The sequence below is a fragment of the Humulus lupulus genome, chromosome 8 (genome assembly GCF_963169125.1).
Source record: "Humulus lupulus chromosome 8, drHumLupu1.1, whole genome shotgun sequence".
NCBI classification, from domain to species: domain Eukaryota; kingdom Viridiplantae; phylum Streptophyta; class Magnoliopsida; order Rosales; family Cannabaceae; genus Humulus; species Humulus lupulus.
This window is the reverse complement of record NC_084800.1, coordinates 44,331,971-44,359,311: the sequence shown is the minus strand read 5'-3', so window position 1 is coordinate 44,359,311 and position 27,341 is coordinate 44,331,971. Positions and strand designations below refer to the sequence as shown.

The window sequence follows — 27,341 nt, the reverse complement described above, 5'->3', positions numbered from 1 at the left end:
ACGGGGAAGGGAAATGTCTTATGGTGCATTTATTTTGGTTTTTGTTGCTTATAAATAATTGAACACATCATAACATCTCCTTTACAAAGAGAGAGAGAGAGAGATATGGGAAGTGATTACAAGGGCAGCAGTAATGGAAGCACTTTGGAGAAGGTGCCTGCTATAAAGTTCACAAAGCTTTTCATTAATGGAGAATTTGTTGATTCAGTTTCAGGTTCTCTCGATCAATCCCTCTTTAGATCTCTACCTATATAATTAGTTTTATTACCATTTTTATTTGTTATATAGTTAAAGATTCAGTACTCCTTGTCATCATTATTATTATGGTTATGATCTGTTTCTCTAGTAAATCTATACAGTATAATCAAACTTAAATATTGGAATTAATAAATCCCATAAATCTTCATTTAAACTAAACATGTCTCAAAATTCTCTCATGTTAAAGTTTTTAAAAATAAAAACAGGGAAATCATTCGAGACAATAGATCCCAGAAACGGGGAGGTACTAGCGAGAATCGCTGAAGGAGACCAAAACGACGTCGACTTAGCCGTGAAAGCCGCCCGTGCCGCTTTCGACCATGGCCCATGGCCTCGCCTCTCGGGCTGTGTATGTCTTCTTCAGTCTCTTTTACTCTATCTGACTCTCACCTTAATCAATTAATTAAATTTTTTTTTGCTAGAATCGTCTTAATTTAATTCAGATAACTATTTGCTGCAAAAAAAAAAAAAAAAAAAGTTAACTATATCCATCACTATATCTAGTATCTAATTATAAAACAATGCCTCTTCCTTTTTTTTAATCTTTAATTCGTGTTAGAAGGGCCACCACACATGCACCTTGAATCCCGTTAATAAAAAACTGTATATGCATCTCTGTCTATAGTTGTATATATTTTTTCTTCTTCACCGTTTGAATTTTCAATGGTTTGAAATATTATCTTTAGTCTCCTTTTCCAAATAAAATAAAATAAAATAACAAATAAAAAGTTTATCTTCATTCTCTCCATTCAATTCATTTTTAGAAGAGATATTGATGATATCGTTTGGCTTTGCATTGGGGACCGGGTTGTGTCATCATCGATGGAAAAGTTGGTGTTACCTTACCTACACACATATAGTTGGTCCCATCCCAGGCAGTTTTTATTTATTTATTTATTTTTTTTATATTTTTATATTTAAGGGTATTTTTGGCTTAAATAGCTGTATAATGTGGCAGCAGCCAATGTTTATTTCATGCACATATAATAATAATAATACCTAAAATTCTTAAGGATTAGAATAATGCTAGCTGCCATCCTGAAAAATATGATTACCTTAAAATATCTATAATTATAATTATAATGAGTAACAATACGTGGCCTGTACCTAAATATAAATTCTAATTTTGATAAACGTGATAGGTTATGCTATATTATCAGGAAACTATGAGTAATATTTATATTTTAAATACAAATTTCATTACTTAATTATAAAATAATTTTTAACGATTTAGATTAGTACATACGTTTCATCAACAATATAATAAAAGTAGTAAACTTTTTTCTTTTTTATTTGTTTTTTATGTATAAGATAAGCATACTGAGTAAACAAAAATATATCAAACAATTATGCATATAAGTAATTTATATGCACTAATGAGTAATTAATTTCAATCTTGAAAATATTAATAGTTAAAGTTAATTATATATTATACTATGTAATTTTTGTATATAATATGTATGTGAGTATTTCTTACATTAATTACTATTATACAATATACAAATTTGTGATGCAGTCAATAAATCACATTTAAAAAATATGATTTTTATGTTATTAATAATTATTATTTTGAAGGTTATTTATATTGCTTAATTATGTACTATGTTTCCAAATTTATTTATTCTCCTATTAATAAATAAATTAGTTTATTTAATTACAAATATAAATTTAAAAGAAATCAATATTTTATTTCTTTTTCTTCTTAAATTTTTAATTAAATAAAATAATGTATCTATTATTTTTAGGTTCTATTGAATTAAAATTATTTTTTAACTTTAATTTTAATTGTTAAAAAAATAATATTAAAATTCTATTTTTCTAATATATAGATATATTATGTAATTAAAATAAAAACATTTTAGTCCTGTTAAAAGTAAATTTAATTAAAATTTATATGTTTATATACTGCTTTTATCATATATAAGATATTATTTTGATATTAATTAAAAGTAGTATCCTATTTGAGACTAGTTTAAGTGATTAGGTAAGTGACTATGTAGTGGGTAGAAAAATTCTAATGCAAGTTGCATTAAAAAACAATTAAAATGAAACTAAAAGTAGTTTAAATTAAAGTTATGTGGAGTAGATAAGAAGATTGTAAAGTAGTGTATTCTTTAGTACTTAAAGGTGGCAAACGTGGCATGTCGGCTGGTTTTTGCTTTTAGTATGCAATATGATTTTAGGTATTGCTCTGGTCCATACCTTCATACTTTTTGTAACTTTTAGTATATTTTAGCTCGTAAACAGTTTTCGGCGCGAGTTTTTTTTTTATGACTGTGTTTATTGTAGTTATTTAGAGCGCCCTGTAAATTTTCAGGAAATTCCGAATAATTTACAATGCCGAAAACTAGGTTCAAACAGGTTGTTGCACGCGTGATTAATTTTTTTTATACGCGTGGAAAACAGTATGTTTGAACATAGTTTTTGGTATTGTAAATTATTCAGAATTTTATGAAAATTTGCAGGATGCTCTAAATAACTACAATAAACACAATCATAAAAAAAATCGCACCAAAAACTGTTCACGAGCCGAAAAATAAAAAAAGTTACAAAAAGTATGCACCACATAATTACCCTATGATTTTATATCATTGATGTTATTTTGGTTTTTGCTTGTCTAATGTTGACCATTTCCATTGATGTTATTTTGGGTTTTGCTTGTCTAAAGTTGACCATCCATTTCAAGATATAAAGTTTTTTGCTAAATTTAATAATAATAAAAAGAGTTAATGATATATTTGACCTACTATTTATAATTGTGTTCTAATGTACAAAATATAAATTAAGACCAAAAAATCAATAATTCATTTAATATTTATTGAGAATATCTATAAGTTAATTTTTTTTTTATTATTCAAATTATATATTTAAAAAAATTTATCACTAAAAAATTATATATAATTGGTCATTAATTGTCAATTATTCAATTATAATAATTAATAATAATATAATAAATAAAAAATAGTATTTATTTATGTCAAATTTGATACAATTTTTATTATGGGTCAAATTTAATATATTTTTTTTGGAAGACTGTTGAAGTTATAAATATTTTTTTTTAAAATACGCTAAATATAACGTTGCGTCATCGTTTTAGCATTCTGTTAGAGATGTTTTACTGGTTTGACTAAATTACTTACCTACATAGGCTTCAGATCTAGATACACGTTGCACGGTCCCTTTTATGCAAAATAACAAGATAAGTAACTTTAAATCATCAACTTGTGTATGATGTGATATATTATTTGACTTTCCATTAATCATATAACAAAGTCTGAATTTTCTCTTTGTACTTTATTGGCAACAATTTAATGTTATGGGAGTGCCAACCTTACTCTATGGCGAGCGATAGGCTTCGATCAACATACAAGATCTATATATTTTATAATCTCTTTATTTATTTTTTTAATATAAGGTTTTGGTTTTTAATTAAAATGTGATATCTTCAAATACAAGAACTCCATATATAAGTATTAGTTTTTCATTAAAATAATATTTTCTGAAGATTTTCTTCTAATATCAAAATTTTTCATATCATTTATTTTGTAGAATTTTTTTTTGTCTAAATCAGGAGTCATCTTTTTATTTGTTGGTTGACTTTCTTATTAAGCTGCTAATATATTAGTTTGCATAATCTTTATTTAGATAATAAGCTGCTTAAATGGAATTGATCCTTCATGTTTCTTCTTTCCGTCATTTCTTTTTTGGTCATTCATCAAATTTTCATAATAAATAAATAAATAAGGTTTTGGAAACTTCTACAGTGATTACTTGAGGAGTATCGTGTTCCCTCTCCCGAATGTACTATCTCTGTCTTTTTGTTCCTCAAGATTATTTTTAGAAGCTCTTTTTCAAGATTTGAACAAGAGAGAGGAGAAAAAAAATGAGGAAGCGCACTGAGAGAGTTCGGGGTGAAAACATAATGCTACTGAGATGATTGCTGGATTTCTTGCTTTTTTTTTTCAACCTCAAATAAAAAACAGGGAAATATTTGAATGACTCGGCTTAAAAAAAGCAGTTTAAAGTAGAAACGTGGGGAGAGTAAACTTTTTCTCTGTAGTTATTATTAACTATGTTTTGAAAAAAAAAATGGTGATGATCAGGAGAGGGGAAAGATTATGATGAAATTCGCGGACTTAATTGAGCAAAACGTGGAGGAACTAGCCACACTGGAAAGCCTGGATGCCGGAAAATTGTTTAACCGGAACAAGTCGATCGACATACCTGGGGTGGCGGCCACTCTCCGGTACTACGCCGGCGCGGCCGACAAAATCCACGGAAAAGTTTTGAAAATGTCACGTGAGTTTCAAGCTTACACTTTGCTTGAACCTATTGGGGTTGTGGGCCACATCATTCCATGGAATTTCCCTTCCACCATGTTCTTTGCCAAGGTCAGCCCTGCCTTGGCTGCAGGCTGCACCATCATCCTCAAACCCGCTGAGCAAACTCCTCTCACGGCTCTGTTTTATGCCCATCTCGCTAAGCAGGTTTATGTTTATACATGCTTATATGATTTCAGCAAATTACTATAATCAACAATTACTTAAGTTCAAAATTTTAAAGTTTTAAATGTGGTTTAGCGAGCTGATCGAAGCTGATAAGATTTCTGCGTTTGCATGATGGTTAATTAGGCTGTGATAGCCAATAAAAAGCTAGTTTGACTTTGTTGGTCAGACTTACGTTTCAGTTTAATTTCTTGTAACTAATTCTGTTATAACAGAATTATTGTTTGTGTAATTGTATTACTAATCACTATAAATAAAACGTTTCTCTCCTCAGAATGATAAGGAAGCATTCTTGATTCTGAGGCTTTCTTTCTCCTTGCTCTGTTTTCTTTTCTTTTACTCTGTTTTCTGTTTACTCATTCATGGTATCACAGCCATTCTGACTCACGTCCATGGCTTCCTCCGGCGACAACTCGTCTCCAGTTGGTGTCACTGATCCTCGGCCTCAGGCTCCACCACATGCTGCTGCACTTTCCCAATGGAATCCTTTCTCGAATTCCCTGACATCTTTTCTCACCATCAAGCTCGATCGAGCTAATTTTCTTGCTTGGAAATCCCAAGTTGTTCCCACGGTCATTGGCCATGACCTTGATGAAATATTGTTCAGCAATATTAGTCCTCCACAAAAGCTCGTCAATGGTGACAACAATCCTGCGTATCTTCAATGGCGAAAGAAAGATCAGTTGTTACTATCGTGGCTTCGATCCTCCATGACTGAAGCGATTCTTGGAACAGTTTCTAACTACAATTCGTCCTATGCTGTTTGGCAAGCCCTTGAGCAAAAATTTTCCAGTCAGTCCAAAGCAAGGTTACTCCAGCTAAAAGGTCAATTATCCAACATTCATAAAGGTAACCTTAGCATTTCTGACTATGTTGACAAGATCAAGTCAATTTGTGATTCTTTAGCTATTGCTGGTCACTCCGTTACTGATCTTGACTTGATTCTTCACTTGCTTAATGGATTGGGACCGGAGTTTGACCCTGTGGTTTCTGGTATTACCTCTCGAAGCGATGCTCTCACGCTTGAAGAAGTTCAAGCCCTTCTCATGTCTCATGAGTCTCGACTTGAAAGACACACGTCTGTGATGGATCTTTCCACAAAGATAGCTGCCAATCTTACCTTTGGTTCAAGAAATGTTCCTTATCGTCACCCTTTTGCCTCTGGCAGAGGCACTAATGCAGAGAACCAATCAAGATTACCTCCTCGCAACTATGGTCGCCCTCCTACCAACAGCAGACCTCTGTGTCAATTATGCATGAAATATGGCCACACTGCACCAATTTGCCATTACAGATTCGACAAAAACTGGGTGACACCAAAGCAGACCTCCTCTCAACCACAAGTGAACCTGACAGAACAGAATTCTGCTTTTGATCCTCAAGTTCATGTCACTCAAACTCTCCCAGATTTTGGTGATGATGCAGGCTGGTATGTGGACACTGGGGCAACAAATCATGTTGCTTTTGCTATGGAAAATCTTGATTCTCCCACTCCTTACAATGGACAAGAATCTGTTGCTGTAGGAGATGGTAAGAAATTGCTTATCTCTCATGTTGGTAAAGCCACTCTCCCTTCTTTAACATCCAAGCCTTTAAAACTTCAATCTGTTTTACATGTTCCCTCAATCACAAAAAATCTTGTTAGTGTTTCCAAATTAACTAGAGATAATGATGTCTTTCTTGAATTTCATAAATCTTGTTGTTTTGTTAAGGACAAACAAACTGGTGCTGTCCTACTCAAAGGGAAGCTCAAGAATGATCTGTACCTGTTAGGAGATGAACACTCAAAGTCGTCCCACCACTCACTAGAATGTCATCTTGCCACCTCAGTAACATCTTCCTGCAATAGCAATTGTAATGTTTGCTGTAAAATCACTGCTACTGCAGTTCCTCCTTGTACTCATTTGTCAATCAATAAAGATGACTTTTCTTCTCACATTGATTCTTTATCTCCTACTGTTTTTACCACTACTTTGCATAATGACATAAACTTGTGGCACTGCAAATTAGGACATCCAGCTCCTGCAACTTTAAGCAAAATACTGTCCACATCCAATATATCTCACTCTCTGAAAAGTCTGAAGTTTTGTAATTCCTGTCAATTAGGAAAAAGCCACAAACTTCCTTTTTCTTTGTCATCCAGTAGAGCCTCTCAACCTCTTGAGCTCATTCACACTGATCTTTGGGGACCCTCCCATGTTGTGTCCAAAGACAACTATAAGTACTACATTCTATTTCTTGATGATTATAGCAGATTTTCTTGGATTTTTCCACTAACATTAAAATCTCAGGCTTTTGAAATATTCATCAGATTTAAAAGTTTAGTTGAGAAGCAATTTAACTTACCAATTAAGAGAGTGCAAGCTGATGAAGGAGGTGAATATAGACCCTTTGAGAAGTTCCTCACTGATCAAGGAATCAAATTTCAACTATCTTGTCCACATACTCATGAGCAAAATGGGAGAGTGGAAAGGAAACACAGACATGTAACAGAAACTGGCTTAACATTGCTTGCTCATTCAGGTCTTGGCATGAGCTATTGGTGGCATGCCTTTCAATGTGCTGTTTACTCTATAAACAGGATGCCAACTCCAGTTATTGGCAACATAAGTCCCTATGAATGCCTGTTTCAGCAACAACCTGATTACACAATTCAGAAACCTTTTGGTTGTGCTTGCTTCCCTCATTTGAGGCCTTACTCTCATCACAAGCTGGAATACAGATCTGAGGAATGCATATTTCTTGGTTACTCTCCCAAACACAAGGGTTATCTCTGTGAAAACAATACTGGCAGAATTTTTGTTGCTCGAAATGTGGTGTTCAATGAGTCTTATTTCCCTGCATTCTCCAACAACAATTCTTCACAGGTACCTTCTCATGACTACACTTCTGTTCCAACAGCTCAGTTTTTTACTCATTTTGATAAGAATAATACTCATGATATTTTACATCCTGCTGTTGTACGTGAGCTGCGTCCACTTGATGATGTTTCTGCTTCCTCAAATTCACGCTCTAATGGCCTCCCTTTAGCACCATCTCAGACATTATCTACTTCAGATGCCTCCAGCACTACCCCTAATATGTCTCCGCAGATTCAAACTCCTCACAGTAGTGCTTCATCTGCTTCCCTTCACACTGCCAACAGCAACTCTACTTCATCTTCAGCATCTGAGATTCCTCCTGTTGCTGCACCACAGCGAACACATGCCATGACTACAAGGTCTCAACATGGCATTTATAAACCCAAAGCCTATCTTGCAACAAAACATAAACTTCCAGAGTCTCTTCTACCTCGAGAGCCCAAATCTGTAAAAGCTGCTCTTAGTGATCCTGCCTGGAATGCAGCAATGCATAAGGAATTTACAGCCCTCAAATCAAATGGTACATGGACACTTGTACCCTATGAGCCTCATATGCATCTTATAGGTAATAAATGGGTTCATAGAATTAAATTAAACTCTGATGGCAGTGTTGATCGATTCAAATCAAGACTAGTTGCTAAGGGTTATCTTCAAGCTCCTGGGATTGATTATGCTGAAACATTTAGTCCTGTGGTTAAACCAGTAACAGTACGAATGGTGCTCACTTTAGCAGTCACTTTCAAATGGGAAGTTAAGCAGCTCGATGTATCAAATGCATTTCTAAATGGTGTTCTTCAAGAAACTGTTTACATGGTGCAACCTCAAGGATTTGAAGATCCTTCCAAGCCAAATCATGTTTGTCACTTACATAAAGCTATATATGGATTAAAGCAGGCTCCAAGGGCTTGGAATGACAAGCTAAAAGAAACTTTGGTTGGCTGGGGTTTTATTGCTTCTAAGGCAGATTCCTCACTCTTTGTTTTTGGCTCTGGACAGAATTTGATCATCTTCCTGGTGTATGTAGATGATATTCTTATTACTGGACCAAACTCTTCACTCATTACAAAACTAATAACTGATCTGAACCACTCTTTTCAGTTAAAGGACCTTGGTGCCATTCATTACTTCCTTGGAGTTGAAGTTCACAGAAGCTCAGAGGGTATGTATTTGTCACAAAGCAAATATATCACAGATTTGCTTGTCAAAGTTCACCTTGAGGGAGCTAAACCTTGTTCAAATCCCACCAGCAGTGCTCACAAGCTTTCTCTCTCTGTAGGGACACCTTTTGAGGATCAAACTCTTTATAGAAGTACCTTAGGTGCATTACAGTATTTGACACTTACAAGGCCTGATGTTGCCTTTATTATCAATAAACTATCTCAGTTTATTCATGCACCTACAAGTGTGCATTGGGAAGCTTGCAAACGTCTCTTAAGGTACTTAAAAGGGACTTTCACTGAAGGACTATTGCTTAGACCAGTCCCTAGACTATCTGTACAAGTCTACTCTGATGCAGATTGGGCAAGTTGCCTAGATGATAGGCGATCTACAGGTGGCTATGCAGTATTCCTTGGTCCGAATCTCATCTCCTGGTCTGCCAAAAAGCAACAAGTGGTTGCCAGATCCTCTACAGAATCTGAATTTCGAGCTCTTGCAAATGCTGCAGCAGAGGTTAAGTGGATTCTCTCCCTGCTATCTGAGCTTCATATTCAACTCCAAGACACTCCAGTTATTTGGGTAGATAATCAAGGTGCGGTAGCTCTTGCTGCTAATCCAATTTTCCATGCTCGTTGCAAACATATAGAGATTGATTTACATTTTGTGCGTGATCAAATACTGCGGAATGAAATCTCTGTTCGACATGTACCAAGCATTGACCAGGTTGCTGATATCCTCACAAAGCCTCTACCAAAGGAACGTTTTCATTATCTCAAGAGCAAACTCAAAGTGATTAGTACCCCTTTTCGTTTGAGGGGGGATGATAGCCAATAAAAAGCTAGTTTGACTTTGTTGGTCAGACTTACGTTTCAGTTTAATTTCTTGTAACTAATTCTGTTATAACAGAATTATTGTTTGTGTAATTGTATTACTAATCACTATAAATAAAACGTTTCTCTCCTCAGAATGATAAGGAAGCATTCTTGATTCTGAGGCTTTCTTTCTCCTTGCTCTGTTTTCTTTTCTTTTACTCTGTTTTCTGTTTACTCATTCAGGCTGGTATACCTGATGGAGTGCTTAATGTCGTAACTGGGTTCGGACCAACTGCTGGTGCTGCTATTAGCTCTCACATGGACATTGACATGGTAATGCAAGCTAGTACTACTACTACTACTATAGTTTGAGCTAGCTAGAAAATGTTAATTAATGTCCAACCGAGTTGTAATTTCTAATTTATTAATTACAGTTCAGTGAGTATATGTGCACTAACAAATTCTGTGTATGTATTGGCTAATTAATAGTTGTCTTGGTTTGATCATGTCTTGTTGTAGGTGTGCTTTACTGGCTCCACCGAGGTAGGGAGAGAGATAATGAAGGCAGCGGCAATGAGCAACTTGAAACCAGTTTCGCTAGAATTAGGAGGCAAGTCACCCTTAATCATTTTTGATGATGCTGATATAGAAATGGCTTCTGATCTTGCTCTTATTGGAATCCTCTTTAACAAGGTATTTAACTTTTTTCCATCGACAATTTAGTTGATCTTTGGTATTGATATGTAAATTTAGCATTTTGGGATTGTAGCTAGTTAATTAATTAACCTATTAGCTCATTCCCTTGTTAATTTTACGTTTTATAACTCTGTTCACTCAGGGGGAAATATGCGTGGCAAGTTCTCGTGTTTATGTTCAAGGAGGGATTTATGATGAATTTGTAAAGAAGTTAGTGGAGAAGGCAAAAGCTTGGGTTGTTGGAGACCCTTTTGATCCTCAAGTTCGTCAAGGACCCCAGGTAAGTAAGATAGACCAAAATTAGTCAGTAGTTTTACTAATTACTTCGAACACTACTACTTTTAATACGTAGTTAAATATTTCCAAAATAGCTAGTAGCCACATTAATATTTTGAGTTGATATGCATTGCAGGTTGACAAGGCCCAGTTCGATAAAATCCTAAGCTACATTGAGCACGGTAAGAGAGAAGGAGGGACCTTGTTAACTGGGGGTAAACGTGTAGGAGATAAGGGATATTACATTGAGCCCACCATATTCGCCGATGTTAAGGTGCAATTTTAATTTTCTTTGTTCCTTACAAGTGTTAGAGAGTTATTTTGTATCACTAACCATTTGGTTAGTTTTTTATTTCCTAACTTATTTATATTTGTTTCTTAAGTTAGTTAGGATTAGCTACTTCATATACTCTGTATTTATATTTACTGTATACTGTTTTTCATTAACGAGGATTGATTCCATTCATACAACATTGAGTTTCCTAACATGGTTGTGGTGCCTGAAAACACCAAATAAGAAACCATAAAACTTAACAAGAACAAAGATAATGGCAGCCAAAACAAAGAACACAAATGAACACAACACAACAATTACGTGGTTCAGCACGATGATTGTCCCTACATCCACGGGAGAGAATAACCAGTTGGCTCTGATCTTTATTAATGAAGCTTTAAGTGCAGATTACACAAGATAACAAGCTTAGCCTTAGATCAACAATGGTGTCATGCACCGAAAACAAAACAGTAGACTAAAAATAGAAGAAAGGTTTAGAACTTAGGTTCTCTCCTCTGAACTTTCTTCTCTTCTAATCTCCTCTGAATTCTCTTCTCTTCTAATCTCTTGCTGTAAAATTCTTTTTTGTACTAGAAATGATTTCAGCCTTCCTTTTATAACTAAGTAATGCTGACTTGGACCAATCAGTAAGAAAACAGTTTTAACTACCAAATAATAGAACTTAAGTGAGCTGAACCCAACAAATTCCACCTGGTTTAGATCACTTAAAGAATTTGATTGAGCAACTAGAAACTGAGCTGACTATTCTCTCATTCCAATAAATAAGTCTCAGTAAGAGACTTAACAATTTTCAACACATAGCAAGTTTAGACAATGTCTAAACTTTTCTGTAGTGACACTTTTAGTAAAGATATCAGCTGGATTGTCATAAGTGCTAATTTTCTTGACAAAAACTTATTTAGACTGAATGATATCTCTAATAAAATGTAGTTTGATGTCTATGTGTTTAGACCTCTCATGAAACATAGGATTCTTCATTAGATGTAGGGCACTCTGATTATCACAATGAACTGTGATATCATCCGATTTAAATCCTAGTTCTTCAATTAATCCTCTGAGCCAAATTGCCTCTTTGATAGCTTCTGTAGCTGCCATATATTCAGCCTCTGTAGATGATAGTGCAACAACCTTTTGTAAGTTCGATTTCCAGCTAATACAACTTCCAAGAGCTGTGAAGACATAACCTGTTAGAGACCTTCGAGTGTCAATGTTTCCAACAAAATCTGAGTCAACAAAACCTGTTACTTCTTCATTAAATTGACTTTCATTTCTGAACACCAAGCTTGTATTCAATGTTCCCTTAATGTATCTCATAACCCATTTGACAGCATCCCAATGCTCAGCTCCTGGATTGGTAATGTATCGGCTAACAACACTCATAGAGTGTGCCAAATCTGGTCTTGTGCAAACCATAGAGTACATTAAGCTACCAACACAGCTAGCATAGGGAACCTTGTTCATGTACTCTCTCTCAGCATCTGTATTTGGTGACTGTTTCATTGACAGCTTGAAGTGTTGGGAAATGGGTGTAGAAACAGCTTTGGAATTGATCATTCCAAACTTCTCTAAAACTTTCTGTAAGTACCCTCTTTGAGACAAGGTAATGACATGTGGTTGAGGCCTTTTAATGTCAATACCAAAAATTTCTTGGCTGTCCCGAGATCCTTCATCTCAAATTTTTGCTTAAGCTTTTCTTTAAGCTTATTAATTCATGTTCTTTCCTTTCCAATAATCAAGATATCGTCAACATATAACAGCAAGTAAATCTGATTATTAAAATATATACATGGATCAAATTTACTCTTCTCATAACCAATCTTAGTCATATAATCATCAAATTTAAGATTCCACTGTCTTGGGGCTTGTTTAAGTCCATAAAGAGATTTCTTAAGTAAGCACACCTTATTTGGGTCTTTACTTTCAAATTCCTCGAGTTGATGCATGTATATTTCTTCATCTAGACTTCCATTTAGGAAAGCTGTTCTAACATCCATTTGGTCCACCTCTAGATTGTACTTTGCAGCGTTTGACATCATTATTCTAATTGAAGTTTGCTTGACCATTAGTGAGAATATCTCATTGAAATCTATGCCTTCTTGCTGTGTGAAACCCTTAGCTACTAATCTTGCTTTGAACATTGTACTTTCAACTCCTGGAATGCCCTCATTTTTCTTGAAAATCCCCTTGCAGCCTACAAGCCTTTTCTTTTCTGGTTTGTCTACTACACTCAGGTGTTGTTCTTTTGCAAGGACAACATTTCTTCTTGTATGACTTTAAGCCATTCTGCAGCATCTTTACTGTTAGTAGCTTCATGATATGTTGTTGGTTCTGCATTATCAATCTCTTCAGCAACAGACAGAGCAAAAGCAATAAATTCAGCATAGCCAAGTCAATCTGGAGGTCTTGTCTCTCTTCTTTCTCTATCTCGAGCTAGCTGGTATGACCTTAGATCTTTATGTGTAGTGTTTATTTCATCTGTTTTATCTGCATTGTCTTCATCAGTTTTATCCCTAAGTTATTGTTCCACCTCAAACTGTACACTGTCAGATTTTTTAGATTTACAAGCTGTCACTTGAGGCTTTGGTTTCATAGCCATTTCATTCTCTCTAAACACCACATCTCGACTGATAATACACTTATTGTGCCCTGGGTCTAAGCACCATAGCTTGTAGCCTTTGACACCATCAGGATAGCCTAAGAGCATGCACTTAAGTGCTCTTGAATCAAGTTTGTCTTGTTTGATATGCACATAGGTTGTGCAACCAAATACCTTAAAGTGATCAAACTTTGGTGGCTGTCCTGTCCACAATTCTTGAGGGGTTTTGAAATTATTGGCAACTGAGGGGCATCTGTTTATAAGATAGCATGCTGTTTTCAAGGCTTCTCCCCATAAATGTTTCTCTAAACATGCACTCTTCATCATACACCTAACCCTCTCAAGTAGTGTCCTGTTCATGCGCTCTGCCAACCCATTCTGTTGAGGTGTTCTTGTCACTGTAAGATGTCTTCTTATCCCTTCTTTGTTGCAGAATTCTTTGAATTCATTTGAGCAATACTCAAGGTCATTATCTGTCCTCAGCACTTTGATTCTCTTACTAGTTTGGTTTTCAATTAGTTGCCTCCAATTAACAAAGGTTTCAAAAGCTTGATCCTTACTTTTCAACAAGAAAACCCATACCTTTCTACTGTAGTCATCAATGATGCTCATGAAGTAGTTTGCTCCACCTAAAGTCTGAACTCTTGAAGTACCCCAGAGATCCGAGTGTATGTATGCAAGCTTATCAGTAGTTGTGTGCTCACCCTTACTAAATTTGACTGGGCTACTCTTACCATAAACACACTCTTCACAGAACTCAAGTTTGTCTTTCAAACCTCCCTTGAATAGTCCCTGTTTATTGAGCTCGCGCATACCTCTTTCACTCACATGTCCTAACCTCATGTGCCACAATCTGGTTGTTTCTTCTGAGTTGTTGCTGATGACAGTAGCAACATTTCCAGTTACAGTTTTCCCATCCAAGAAATACAAGCCATTTGTCAATTTACCTTTCATAACCTCCAATGAGCTCTTTGTAATTTTCAAAATTCCATTATCAATTTTAACTGTAAATCCATTCTTGTCAAACATACCAATTGATAACAGATTTCTCTTTAACTCTGGAACATATCTCACATTCTGTATTGTTCTTGAAATGCCATCATGCATTTTTACCAATATTGATCCAATTCCTTTGACTTCACAAGCTTTATTGTTCCCAAGCAACACAGTTCCACCATGTTCTTCTATTATGGAGCTGAACAAATCTTTGCTTTGACTCATATGAAATGAGCAACCTGAATCCAAGATCCATTCTCCACCTGAAACAGAATTTGAAACCACCAGCACATCTGCAGAATCATAACCATCAGTAGCTACACTTGCCTCACCATTATTTATGTTCTTGTGATTACCTTCCCTTTTCAATTTAGCCTTCAAAGCCAAACATTCACCTCTGAAATGGCCTTCCTTTTTGCAATAATAGCATTATTTTCCTGTTGCATTGTTTCTTGTCTTTGATTTGGATCTGTGATAACTTTGGCCTCGAGAGAATTTTCTTCCTCTGTACTCTTTCTTTTTTGACCTTCCTCTTACAAACAACCCTTCTCCACCTGTTTAACTTCTGTCATCTCCTCATTTCTGTATCTCCTTAGAACTCAAAGTAGACTTGACTTCGGACATGGTCAAGGTATCTTTGCCATAAAGAATTGTATCCACAAAGTGTTCATACATCTTTGGTAATGAACTTAAGAGAATTATAGCCTGATCTTCTTCATCAAATTTGACCCCAAGATTGTTCAAATCAAGTATAATTTTGTTGAAATCATCCAAATGCTTCCTTAGTTCTTTAGATTCATCCATCCGAAGAGTGTATAATTTCTTCTTGAGATACAATTTATTTGCTAAGGATTTCTTCATGTAGATTGAACTCAGTTTGTTCCATAATCCAATAATCGTATCTTCGTTAGACACTTCCCTCAAAACTTCATCTCCAAGACTCAAAAGGATAGCACTATAAGCCTTTGATTCGGTTTCCTTCTTAACCTTCTCATCTTTTACATCCTTTAATAAATATGCATTTATAGCTTCGGATATGCCTTGATGCACTAAGAGTGCTTTCATCTTGATTCTCCACAAGTTGAAGTCATTGGCTCCAGTGAATTTGTCCACCTCGAACTTGGCTGTCCCCATTTCTTGGTCAGTTCTTGAACCCCAAACCGGTTTCTTGAATCAACTTAATACAACCTGTGCTCTTGATACCAATTGTGGTGCCTGAAAACACCAAACAAGAAACCATAAAACTTAACAAGAACAAAGATAATGGCAGCCAAAACAAAGAACACAAATGAACACAACACAACAATTACGTGGTTCAGCACAATGATTGTGCCTACATCCACGAGAGAGAATAGCCAGTTGGCTCTGATCTATATTAATGAAGCTTTAAGTACAGATTACACAAGATAACAAGCTTAGCCTTAGATCAACAATGGTGTCATGCACCGCAAACAAAACAATAGACATAAAATAGAAGAAAGGTTTAGAACTTAGGTTCTCTCCTCTGAACTTTCTTCTCTTCTAATCTCCTCTGAATTCTCTTCTCTTCTAATCTCTTGCTGTAAAATTCTTCTCTGTATTAGAAATGATTTCAGCCTTCCTTTTATAACTAAGTAATGCTGACTTGGACCAATCAATAAGAAAACGGTTTTAACTACCAAACAATAGAACTTAAGTGAGCTGAACCCAACAATGGTATTAGAGCATTCCTTGCTCTGCTAGGGTTTCTTCATCGTCCCCCCCCCCCCATTTTCTTTCTCTTGATCGTTTCTTCATCCTTCTCCATGGCATCCTCGACTACTGCTTCTACCTCCTTCGCTCTTGTTGTCTTTTCTCATAAACTCCCAGTGAAGCTTTGTAACGCCCTGGTTACCCCAGAACAGTTACGGTGAACCAGAAATTTGACCCACTACCTGAGTCCTTTGGTTAAAAACGTGCTCTAAATGTGATTAACAGGTTAAGGCGGAAAAACCAATAAAAAGGAAAGGATATTTTTCATTACAAACTGCTCTGCAAAGCTAATCAAAACATTTACCAGTTGTTCTCAGTACAAAATAGTCATTACTATTTCAAATATACAATCCCACCGACCTAAGCGGCAAAATAGGGTAAGCCCCCTAGTTCCCCTGAGAACTCCTTGGCCATGGTGGTCAAGCGGCTGCATATGTACACATCACCACCTAAGCTCTCCACTCAAGGCTGGGTGAGCTTTTCTTTCCCTTTACCTGCACCACATAGCACCCATGAGCCAAGGCCCAGCAAGAAAACTCAATATAGCATGATATAATATCAACAATGATCATAATAATCATTCAGGACTATCAATCCAAAATAGATAGGTGACAGTCGCAAAACTCACAAAAGTGGGTACAGCCCCCTCTAGCCATGTGACGATAGGGTCACTAGGGCTTAACGAATAAGTGAACCTTTCATAGCTTAAACAGGATAGGTGCATGGTAATTAGTCACCAACATAACCTTCCTCATGACTCTAGAGTCATAACTATGGAACATCGTTCCCTAGCCATGTGACAATAGTCACCGGGGACTTATGCCCTGGCTCTGAGTAACTAGTCTTAGACTAGCCAAGTGTTTATAAGTTCATCGACCTTAGGGTCGGTCCAGCATTAATGCCAAAGAGCCATTCAATGCTGATATCGATTGGATCTAATCTTCATTTGGCCTTGCGTTCATGTCGCTATGCCATTCCTGACTCTTAGGTCAATATCCCTGACTAGTCAGTACATATTCAAGTATACAACATTCCCTAGCATATGATATGCAATCCATGTCCACATTTATCAATCAACATGCCTCAATAACAAATACGCATGTCATATATACACAGGGTGCAATTTTCTTACCTCAGATTCGAGCTAGAATGATTAAAAGAACGACCCTTGACAACAACCAACCTTTAGTCCTTTAGCGGTCACCTAATCATAACCAAACATGGGACATCATTAATAATAATGATCAACATAGGTTTCCAAACCAATATCTAGCCTCCGAGAGATCAATCCAAACTAATCCAAGTAGTAGGAATACTCCCGAGGCCTATAACTAAGTTCCCGAGGTCAAAACATGCAAACAGGGTGAAAACTGGGCAAGGGCTGCGGCCCTGGCACCTTGGACCGCGGCCCCCATAATTTCCTGAAGCAAGGGCCGCGGTGCCCAGCAGGTTCATAACTCCCACCTGCTTCTTCAAAGAAGGGCTGCGGCACCCGAAGAACAGGGTCGCGGCCCTCAACTCTGGGCCATTCCCAAACGTGTTTTTAACACTCCAAAGCCTCCAAAATCATACCTAAACATTTCCCAATCATCAAAACAAAGTTCCCAAGCTTCCCAATCTCCAAAACCCTCAAAACCCAAGGTTCAAACCAACCAAAAACTCAACAATTTACAAAATCTAATTCAAAGCTTAGAAACCCGAAAAACTCAAAACTTAAACTTCGATTGGGATGTTTTCCATCAAATCCTTCGGTTAAGAAGCTTCTACTCTTTCCTAGGATCACTATGCCTCGATCCTCACTTGATTCCGACTCCTAAAACTCGAGATTTCTTCAAAAATGCTCAAACGGTAAAATGAACTAACAAAAGGGAGAACGAGAGGTTTTCTAACGTACGTTCTATCTGATAAGCTACTTCATGCTTAAGTAACCTCAAATAAAACCTAGTGCTCGGGGTCCCGAAAATACCCCCGGGGACATTATAGTCAAAACTTCCAGAATTCCACCCTGATCTCAAATACTCCCAATTTATCATCAAATAAACATTCCTAATACCCCAAAATTGACCCCGTTATGACAAAACCGCTAATCCACTATATATGACTGTCTCATGCCGAATAGCTCGAATATATCTCCATAATAATGGAATCTCATTCACAAATCACAATACGCACCCAAATATATTATTATACCCTTAACGGGCCAAATTATCAAAATATCATAATATTCAAATGTGGACCCACATGCACGCATATAACATCATATCATAATATAATTCACATATACATGCATATTATCAATTAATGGCATAATTAAGCAAGTATGGCCCTCTCGGCCTACTAATCCCGCCATTAAACCAAATCGGAGAATTCGGGGCATTACAAGCTTGATCAAAAAAAATTCCATCTCTGGCGTCCTCAGGTGCTCTCCACCATTAAAGGCCATTAACTCCAACAATACATCGACTCCTCTGTTACTCCGCCAAAGCAGTATCTCACAGAGCTCAATCAAACTTCAGGTACTGCTAACCCTAAGTTTTTTGATTGGGAACATCAAGATAATCTTCTCTACTCCTGGCTTTTATCTTCTATGTATGAAAGCATGCTAACTCATGTTGTTGGGAGCGATACATTTGCTCAAGTCTGGGAGACTCTTCACACCTATTTCTCTACTCAAACCGCTGTTAAGATCGATCAATTCACTACACAACTGCGCAATTTCAAGAAAGGCTCTTGGTCCATCAATGAGTATTTACTTCGTCTCAAATCAATTGTCGATACACTCACCTCTATTGGTCACAAGATCTCAGTTAAAGAACATGTTGCATCTATCTTCAATGGTCTTCCTTTCGATTACGATACCTTTGTGATTTCACTCAACTCTAGATCTCAGCCATATAATGTGGCTGAGATTGAGTATCTCCTTCTTGCAACTGAACATCGGATCGATAAACACTCTAAAGAACTTGACTTTGCTTCTGCTAATGTGGCTCATCGTGGTCTTCGTACTACCAATTCCTCCTCGTCGGTTCAAACAGATCCAACTTCTCTTTTCCTTCACTGAATTCAGTTGGTAGAGGTTTCGATCAATTCTCTTCGCCTTCATCCCGAGGCTTTTGGAATCCATATGCTGTTAGTCGTGGTGGCAACTCCTTTAGTCCCTCCTCTTCTGGTTGTGGTGTGCCTGGTTCTCATGCTCCTTCCACTAATCGACCAAGTTTCCAACTATGCTCCAGAACTAGTCATGTTGCTTCTAGGTGCTATCAAAGGTTAAACATTGAGTTCCCTAGGGTAGGAGCTACTAATGTTTACAAGCTTTCTGTAAATATTTCTATTGTTGATACAGTTTCTGATTTGGCTTGGTATCCCAATTCCGGTGCTACAAGTCATTGCATAGATGATGAAGGTAATCTTGGTCAGAAAGCACCCTTTCTTGGTTCTGAACAATTACATATGGGTGATGGTGTTGGTCTTGCTATACAGAATGTTGGTAAGTCTCTCTTTACCTCATCTTCCTCTAACTAGTGTCTTGTCCTTAGTCATTTACTTCATGTTCCTACTCTTACCAAAAACTTAATAAGTGTCTTTCAATTTGCTAGAGATAATGCTATCTTTTTTTTAATTCTATCCTGATTTATGCCTTGTTAAGGATCTGTTTTCCAAGGAAACCTTAATGGAGGGCACTCTTGATCGAGGTCTCTACGTGTTCCACCCTTCTCAAATTCAATTCCTTCATCAGCCCAAACACTCTTCAGCCTCACATTCATTAGCTTCTAATTCTCTTACTGTAAATAATGCTCAGATGAGCAGTAATGTTGTCTCTACTTGTTCTCCTTTTTCTTTGTGGCACAGTAGATTGGGCTACCCATATGCTAAAGTAGTTAAAAAAATAATGTCTTCTTGTAATATTCATCTTAATAATAAAACCATTTCTGATTTATGCAATGCTTGTTGCAGAGGAAAAATTCATTAATTTCCTTTTCCTACTTCCAATTTTCAATATACTCAACCTTTACAATTGATTCATCCTGATCTTTGAGGACCATCTCCAACCTTGTCATCCAATGGATACAAATATTACATTCATTTCATTGACTCCTTCTCAAGATACACTTGGGTTTACATACACAAATCCAAATCAAAAGCCTTCCAAATGTTTATCCATTTTAGAACCCAAGTTGAAAAGGAATTTGAATGCCAAATTAAATTTATTCAAAGTGACTGGGGAGGGGAATATCAAGCCTTCAAAACTTACCTTCTAGAAAACGACATTCAACATAGGGTTTCCTGTCCTACAACACACCAGCAAAATGGTTTACATGAGAAAAAGCATAGACACTTAATTGAAACTGCCCTTACCTTACTAGCTCATGCATCTATGTCTCTTACTTACTGGGATGAGGCTGTAAGAGCCTCTGCTTTCCTAATAAACAGACTTCCCACAGTTGTCCTTGTTTCCCTAATATCAGACCTTACAATAAAAATAAATTAGAGTTTAGGAGTGTTGAGTGTACTTTTTTGGGGTATAGCTTAAAACATAAAGGTTACAAGTGTCTTGCACCAAATGGTAGAGTCTATATATCAAGAGGTGTCATTTTCAATGAAATTTAATTTCCTTTTTCCAAAATTCTGAACACTTCAGCCACCCCTACTATACCCTCTACTGTTCCCACTGTAACTTATACTATTCTTCTCATGGTCCCCACAATTCCCTCTTTGTCCTCTACTGCACAACATCCTTCTTGTCCACTCTAATCCTCCTCCCTTGTAAACTTCAATCTCTAATACTATCCCTACACTGTCAACTACAATCATTATTCCTTATTCAAATGCATTACCTCAGGCCACTTTATCATCTGAACCTATTCCCCCCTCCACCAGAGCTCCAACGTCTATGTTACCACCCACTACCACAACCATTTTACCTCAGACTTCTCTTCCATATCAACCTCTTCTCTCTTCCTCCATACATCATAATATCATATCTTCTTCTACTCCTCTTGTTTTTATTTCTGAACCTGTAAAGATTTCTCTTTCATCTTTGTCTCATTCAGAAGTACCAACATTAGGTACTAGTATAGGTCACACCAACACTCATGCAATGATTACCAGGGGTAAGGCAGATGTGTATAAAGCAAAAGCTCTTATTGCTTCAAAGGAACCACTCACTTACAAGGAGGCTCTTCTTAATCCTTTGTGGAAATTGGCTATGCAGGCAGAGTTTGATGCCTTGCAACATAATGCCACATGGTCTTTGGTTCCTTTACCTATTGGTAGGAAATCTATAGGATGTAGATGGGTTTTTAAACTCAAAGAACATCCTGACGGCACTATAGCCAAGCATAAAGCTAGGCTTGTAGCTAAGGGATTTCACCAACAGTTTGGCTTTGACTTCACTGAGACATTTAGCCCTGTCATTAAACCCACAACCATTCAGATTGTTCTTACAGTTGCATTATCCAAGGGATGGTCTATACGAAAACTTGATATTAACAATGCATTTTTAAATGGAACTCTTAGTGAAGAAGTCTATATGGCACAACCTCCTGGCTTTGAAGATTCAGGTTCACCAACAATGGCTTGTAAGCTGCATAAGGAAATTAATGGCTTTAAACAAGCTCCTCGAGCTTGGTTTGACAAGCTCAAGTCTGCTCTCAACTCATTTGGTTTTCACTGTTCAAAAGTTGATCATTCTCTCTTCATCTGATTTACCTGTCATCACATTACCTTTGTTTTGGTTTATATTGACGATATCTTGGTGATAGGTGTAACGCCCTGGTTACCCCAGAACAATTACGGTGAACCAGAAATTTGACCCGCTACCCGAGTCCTTTGGTTAAAAATGTGTTCTAAGTATTATTAACAGGCTAAGGTGGAAAATCAGTAAAAAGGAAAGGATATATTTTATTAAATATATAAACTGTTCATGAGCTCATCAAAAAATTTACAGGTTGTTTGTAACACAAAAAGGTCACTACTGTTTCAAATTTACAAACCCGTCGACCTAGTCGGCAAAATTTGGGTAAACCCCTTAGTTCCTCTGAGAACTCCTTGGCCGTGATGGTCAAGCGGCCGCAGATGTACACATCACCACCTAAGCTCTCCACTCAAGGATGGGTGAGCTTTTCTTTCCCTTTACCTGCACCACATAGCACCCATGAGCCAAAGCCCAGCAAGAAAACACAGTATTGCGTATAAACATTATCAAATGATTATCATTATAATCACACAAAGCTTATAGCTCTTAAACAGATGAGTGAATATCACTTGAGGTTCTAGTAAACCATACTGAGTGATTGAAAAGCAAATCACTAATTTAAACAGAAGAGTGACTGCTGGGTAAGCCACTAGCCTTAAACAGATGAGAGACTGATGGGTAAGTCTCTAACTTAATAGATGAGTGACTGATGGGTAAGTCACACAAGCGCTTATAATAATATTCATCGAACTTGAGGTCGGTCCGGCAATAATGCTCTTTGAGTCATCCAATGCAGATATCGATTAGATCTGATCTTTATTGGCTTGCGTTGAACACGCTAAGGCCATCCTGACTTATGAGTCAGCACTGTGTGACCAGTGCCCAGTACCACTGTCGAACCTGACTAATGAGTCACAGCTTCACAGTTGATACTGGCACCTTTGCCAATTCTGACTAATGAGCCAGTACCATGCACAAGTGAGCAAGATTTGCTAAGAATTCTATAATCAATCCATGTCCAAATTTACACAATCAACATGCTTCATGGACAACCATGCATATTACATATGGGGTGCAGTTCTCTTACTTTTGGTTCGAGCAAGAATTATGGTAAGAACGACCCTTGAGAACGACCTGTCTTTTGCCCATTAGCAGTTACCTGGTCATAACCAATTTATGGGATTCCATCAATAAAATGAATAACAAAGGGTTCCCAAACCAAAACCTAGCCTCCGAGACATTGACTACTACTAAACCGGGTAGTAGGATCGATCCCGAGGCCTAAGGCTAGAATCTCCAAGCCAAAAACTCATTTCTGGCCAAAATGCCACTAAGGGTCACGTCCCTCCTTGGCAATGCCGCGGCCCGCCCCTCAAACAGAGGCGGCCTCCTTCAGCACTCCTCAAGAGCCGCGGCCCTCCTTGGCCATGCCGCGGCCCAACCCCCAGTTCAGCCAAAACCCTGGTTTTTTCTTCCCTTGCGATTTTCCTTGGAACCAACCTTTCAAACCAAGCTCAAAAACCACTCAAACATCCAATACAACCCCTAAACTTGATCTATAACACTCCCTCATAAAAACCCAAGTTATACCCCAACCAAATCTTCCATTAATTCCAACTATCCACAACAAAATCACAAGCTGAATCTAAACATCAAAACATAGCATACCAGAAAACTAGTGGCTAGAAACTTACCTCAAAATCAGGTTGTGATGCTCTTCAATGGTAGACCACTCTCCCAAACTCCCAAGGCCTACTTCCCAAGCTTAAATCCTCAACAAGTGTTCAAAAATCACAAAGAAGATGAAGGAGGAGGAAGGTACGGGTAAGCTTCAAGACTTGCTCTATTTTCCCTTCAATTCCACAGCCTAAATCAGTTTATATCTATCCTAGGGGTAATAAGACCATTATAACCCTAGGTCAATTAAGGGTTTCTAAAGGCTCCCAAGGGCAAATTTGTCCTTTCCAACCTATCTCGTTAATTATAATTAACGCTCTTCAATTCCCGTTATTCTCGATAATCACAAACACCAATAATTTATATCTCATTACCCTTTAACTCCCGGTAACGCTCTAATCATTAAAAACACCCCGAGAATCATCCCGAGTCTCGAACTTAAACCTGTTATGACTAGACTGCTAATCAATATACCATGGTTGTCTCATGCCGAATGGCTCGAACAAACCCACATTATAATGTGGTCTCAACAGCATATCATTGACATGCATACAATTATACCCTCAACGGGCCGAATTATCATCACACCCCTGTAATTAAAATGTGGACCCACATGCATGCATTTAATATCATATTATAATATAATTCACATAAACATGCATATACTCATTTAGTGGCATAATTAAACAATTATGGCCCTCTCGGCCTACTAATCCTGCCATTAAACCACATCAGAGAATTCCGGGCATTACAACAGGTATTTCAAACATGGAGGTTGATAGTCTTTTAACACAGCTGCATAAGGAATTATCTCTCAAAGATCTTGGTTCAATGAATTATTTTCTTGGCATCCAAGTGACTCATTCTACTGCAGACATTTATCTTTGTCAAAAGAAATACCTTATTAATCTCCTTTGCAAAGCTAAACTTCAGTGTGCCAATCCACTCCCCACGCTTATGGTTGCTGGTGAAAAGCTTTCCTTTACTGGAAGTGATCCTATTATGGACCCTCACTTCTATAGGAGTATTGTAGGAGCCTTACAATATGCCATTGTCACAAGACCTGAGATTAGTTATGTTGTTAACCGTCTTTCTTAGTTTATGTAGACCCCATTGGACTCTCATTGGAAAACTGTGAAACACATTCTTAGATATCTCAATGGTTCTTTAGAACATGGCCTGCTTCTTAAACGATGTACTCAGCTGCCTTTAACCGTATTTTGTGATGTTGATTGGGCATCTGACCCTGATGATAGGCGTTCAACTTCGGGCTTTTGCATATTTCTTGGGTCTAATATGGTTTCCTGGTCTTCTAAGAAGCAAATAACTATTTCTTGATCTAGTACTGAAGCAGAATATCGAAGTCTTGCAAGTGCAACAACTAAAATTGTCTGGATCCAAAGTCTTCTTGCTGATCTTCAGATTTCTGCAGCCCGAGCATCCGTCATGTGGTGTGACAATCTCAGTACTGTGCATCTTTCAGCCAATCCCATCCAACATGCTTGGACCAAACACATAGAGTTAGACTTGTATTTTGCCGAGTCTCTCTCCAGCCCTAGATTTTTGTATTTAAGAGACAAACTAAGTGTTGGTCCTTCTCCCACCACTTAGTGCAGCCCGAGCATCCGTCATGTGGTGTGACAATCTCAGTACTGTGCATCTTTCAGCCAATCCCATCCAACATGCTCGGACCAAACACATAGAGTTAGACTTGTATTTTGCCGAGTCTCTCTCCAGCCCTAGATTTTTGTATTTAAGAGACAAACTAAGTGTTGGTCCTTCTCCCACCACTTAGTTTAGGGGGGGGGGGGGTTAGAGAGTTTGTTTGTATCACTAACCATTTGGTTAGGATTAGTTACAACATATACTCTGTGTATATATATATTGTATACTATTTTTCATTAATGAGGATTGATTTTATTCATACAACAATTGAGTTTCCTAACAATAAGCACTTGTCTTTGGGAGGTGACTAGACATATGCAGCTGATAATTTCTTATTGTATTATTATTTTGTAATTAACTTTGTTCAAATATTTCACAACGTCACAGGAGGATATGCTCATTGTTAAAGATGAAATATTTGGGCCTGTTATGGCGCTCATGAAGTTTAAGTAAGTATACTAAATAAATAAACCTTTGTCATTATTTAACAGTTAATTAATTGCTAATCGGTGATCTTATTACTAATATTGTTGTGAGGAAATTTTGTTAGGACAATTGAGGAGGGAATAGCTAGAGCCAACAACACTAAATATGGGCTAGCAGCAGGCATTGTTACAAAGGACTTGAATGTGGCTAACACTGTTTCAAGATCAATCAGAGCAGGGATTATTTGGATCAATTGTTACTTTGCTTTCGATCGAGACTGTCCCTACGGTGGATACAAAATGAGTGGATTTGGAAGAGAGTTTGGCTTAGAGGCACTTCATAAGTATCTCCAAGTTAAATCAGTGGTCACTCCTATTTACAATTCTCCTTGGCTTTAGTTTGGGATTTTTTTTGTTTATTTATTTTATATATTCGTGACACAAAGAAATATAAATATATTGACTTAAATGATAGTTTGTTTGATTGTTTTTGAATAGGTATGTAATAGCATCTCCAATAGAGTGTCAAATTGGTGATGTATTGCTAAAAGTATAATTCACTTTATAAAAGAGTTGCTCCAATATTGTGCCAAAAGTTGTGCCAAATTTGGCACACAATATAGTATGATGTATATTTTGCATCACCATAAATGCTACATTTTTTTTATTTACTTTTATTATTTTAGTATTATGTGTATCTATCAGCATTAAATGTTACATTTTTTTTACCTTTTTACAATTGTGCATTAGAGCATAATACTAAAAATTATGCTAAATATATCACATATTGATTTTTTGTGCCAAATATAATACAATATTTACATCTCCCATTAGAGATGTTCTAAGACAACAAAGTGGTGAAAAATGGAAATACATGATCAATTTATTAGTGTTTTTATTTTTAAATCACTAAACAGAATATTGAAAATGATAGGTAACCATTTGGTACCCTGTGTTTTTGCAAAGTATCATCTTGGTACCCTATGTTTACAAATAATGCTCATTTGGTACCCTGCATTTTGAAATCGTACATATTTGATACCCTGCATTTTAAAATCGTACATATTTGATACCCTGTATTTTAAAATTGTTCATATTTGGTACCCATAATGAGCAACTATATAACTCTAAGGATCGTGTCATACTGCCTTTCGCTGTGGCCCCTGTTTTATTTATTCCAGAAGAAGACTTTATATGCCCTAGAAAGTAAACTATCAAGCATAAAGGGAAAATCAAAAGCAGTTTTGAGAATCGGTAGTTTTTTAGTGAATGTAGCGGTAGGTGTAGGAGTGGCTGCTTTCAAGAATTAGCCCTAATATGGATAGATTTATGTCAGGTCGTAGACAGATAGAAAAATACGTAATGCCACATCTAAAAAAAGAGGAAGCTCAATATTAATTAATAAAATTTTACCAATTTAATCAAATTATTCTCAATCATACGAGCTACAAATTATATATAATTGTTGGCAGTTTGGTCATATTGACAAAATTTTATCAATTAAGATACCAAATATCTATGTTTTCAAAATACGGGATACCATATGAGCATTATTGAAAACAAATGGTACCAGAATAATACTTTGCAAAAACAAAGGGTACCAAATGAGTAAATTCCCTATTGAAAATGAAATATCTTATTAAATAATTAACAAGGGAAGGGAACAATATTTTTTTCTTTTTTCATTCTCTTTTT

General features: G+C 36.7%; 1 protein-coding gene across 2 annotated transcripts; it reads left to right on the top strand.

The window, feature by feature from the left end:
* Window positions 1–26,343, top strand: LOC133797016 (aldehyde dehydrogenase family 2 member C4-like). Of its 2 annotated transcripts, XM_062234768.1 has the most exons (9): window positions 10–214; window positions 465–607; window positions 4,362–4,745; window positions 9,838–9,927; window positions 10,114–10,287; window positions 10,433–10,570; window positions 10,703–10,840; window positions 25,609–25,670; window positions 25,772–26,343. In XM_062234768.1, the coding sequence occupies exons 1-9, from the start codon at window positions 106–108 to the stop codon at window positions 26,043–26,045; spliced, it is 1,512 nt and encodes a 503-aa protein (XP_062090752.1). In that variant the 5' UTR covers window positions 10–105; the 3' UTR covers window positions 26,046–26,343. The 2 variants fall into 2 exon arrangements, with proteins under 2 accessions (XP_062090753.1, XP_062090752.1); XM_062234769.1 differs by lacking the exons at window positions 25,609–25,670; window positions 25,772–26,343 and adding an exon at window positions 24,314–24,402 and having other exon boundaries at window positions 1–214.
* The last annotated feature ends 998 nt before the right edge of the window (window positions 26,344–27,341 follow it).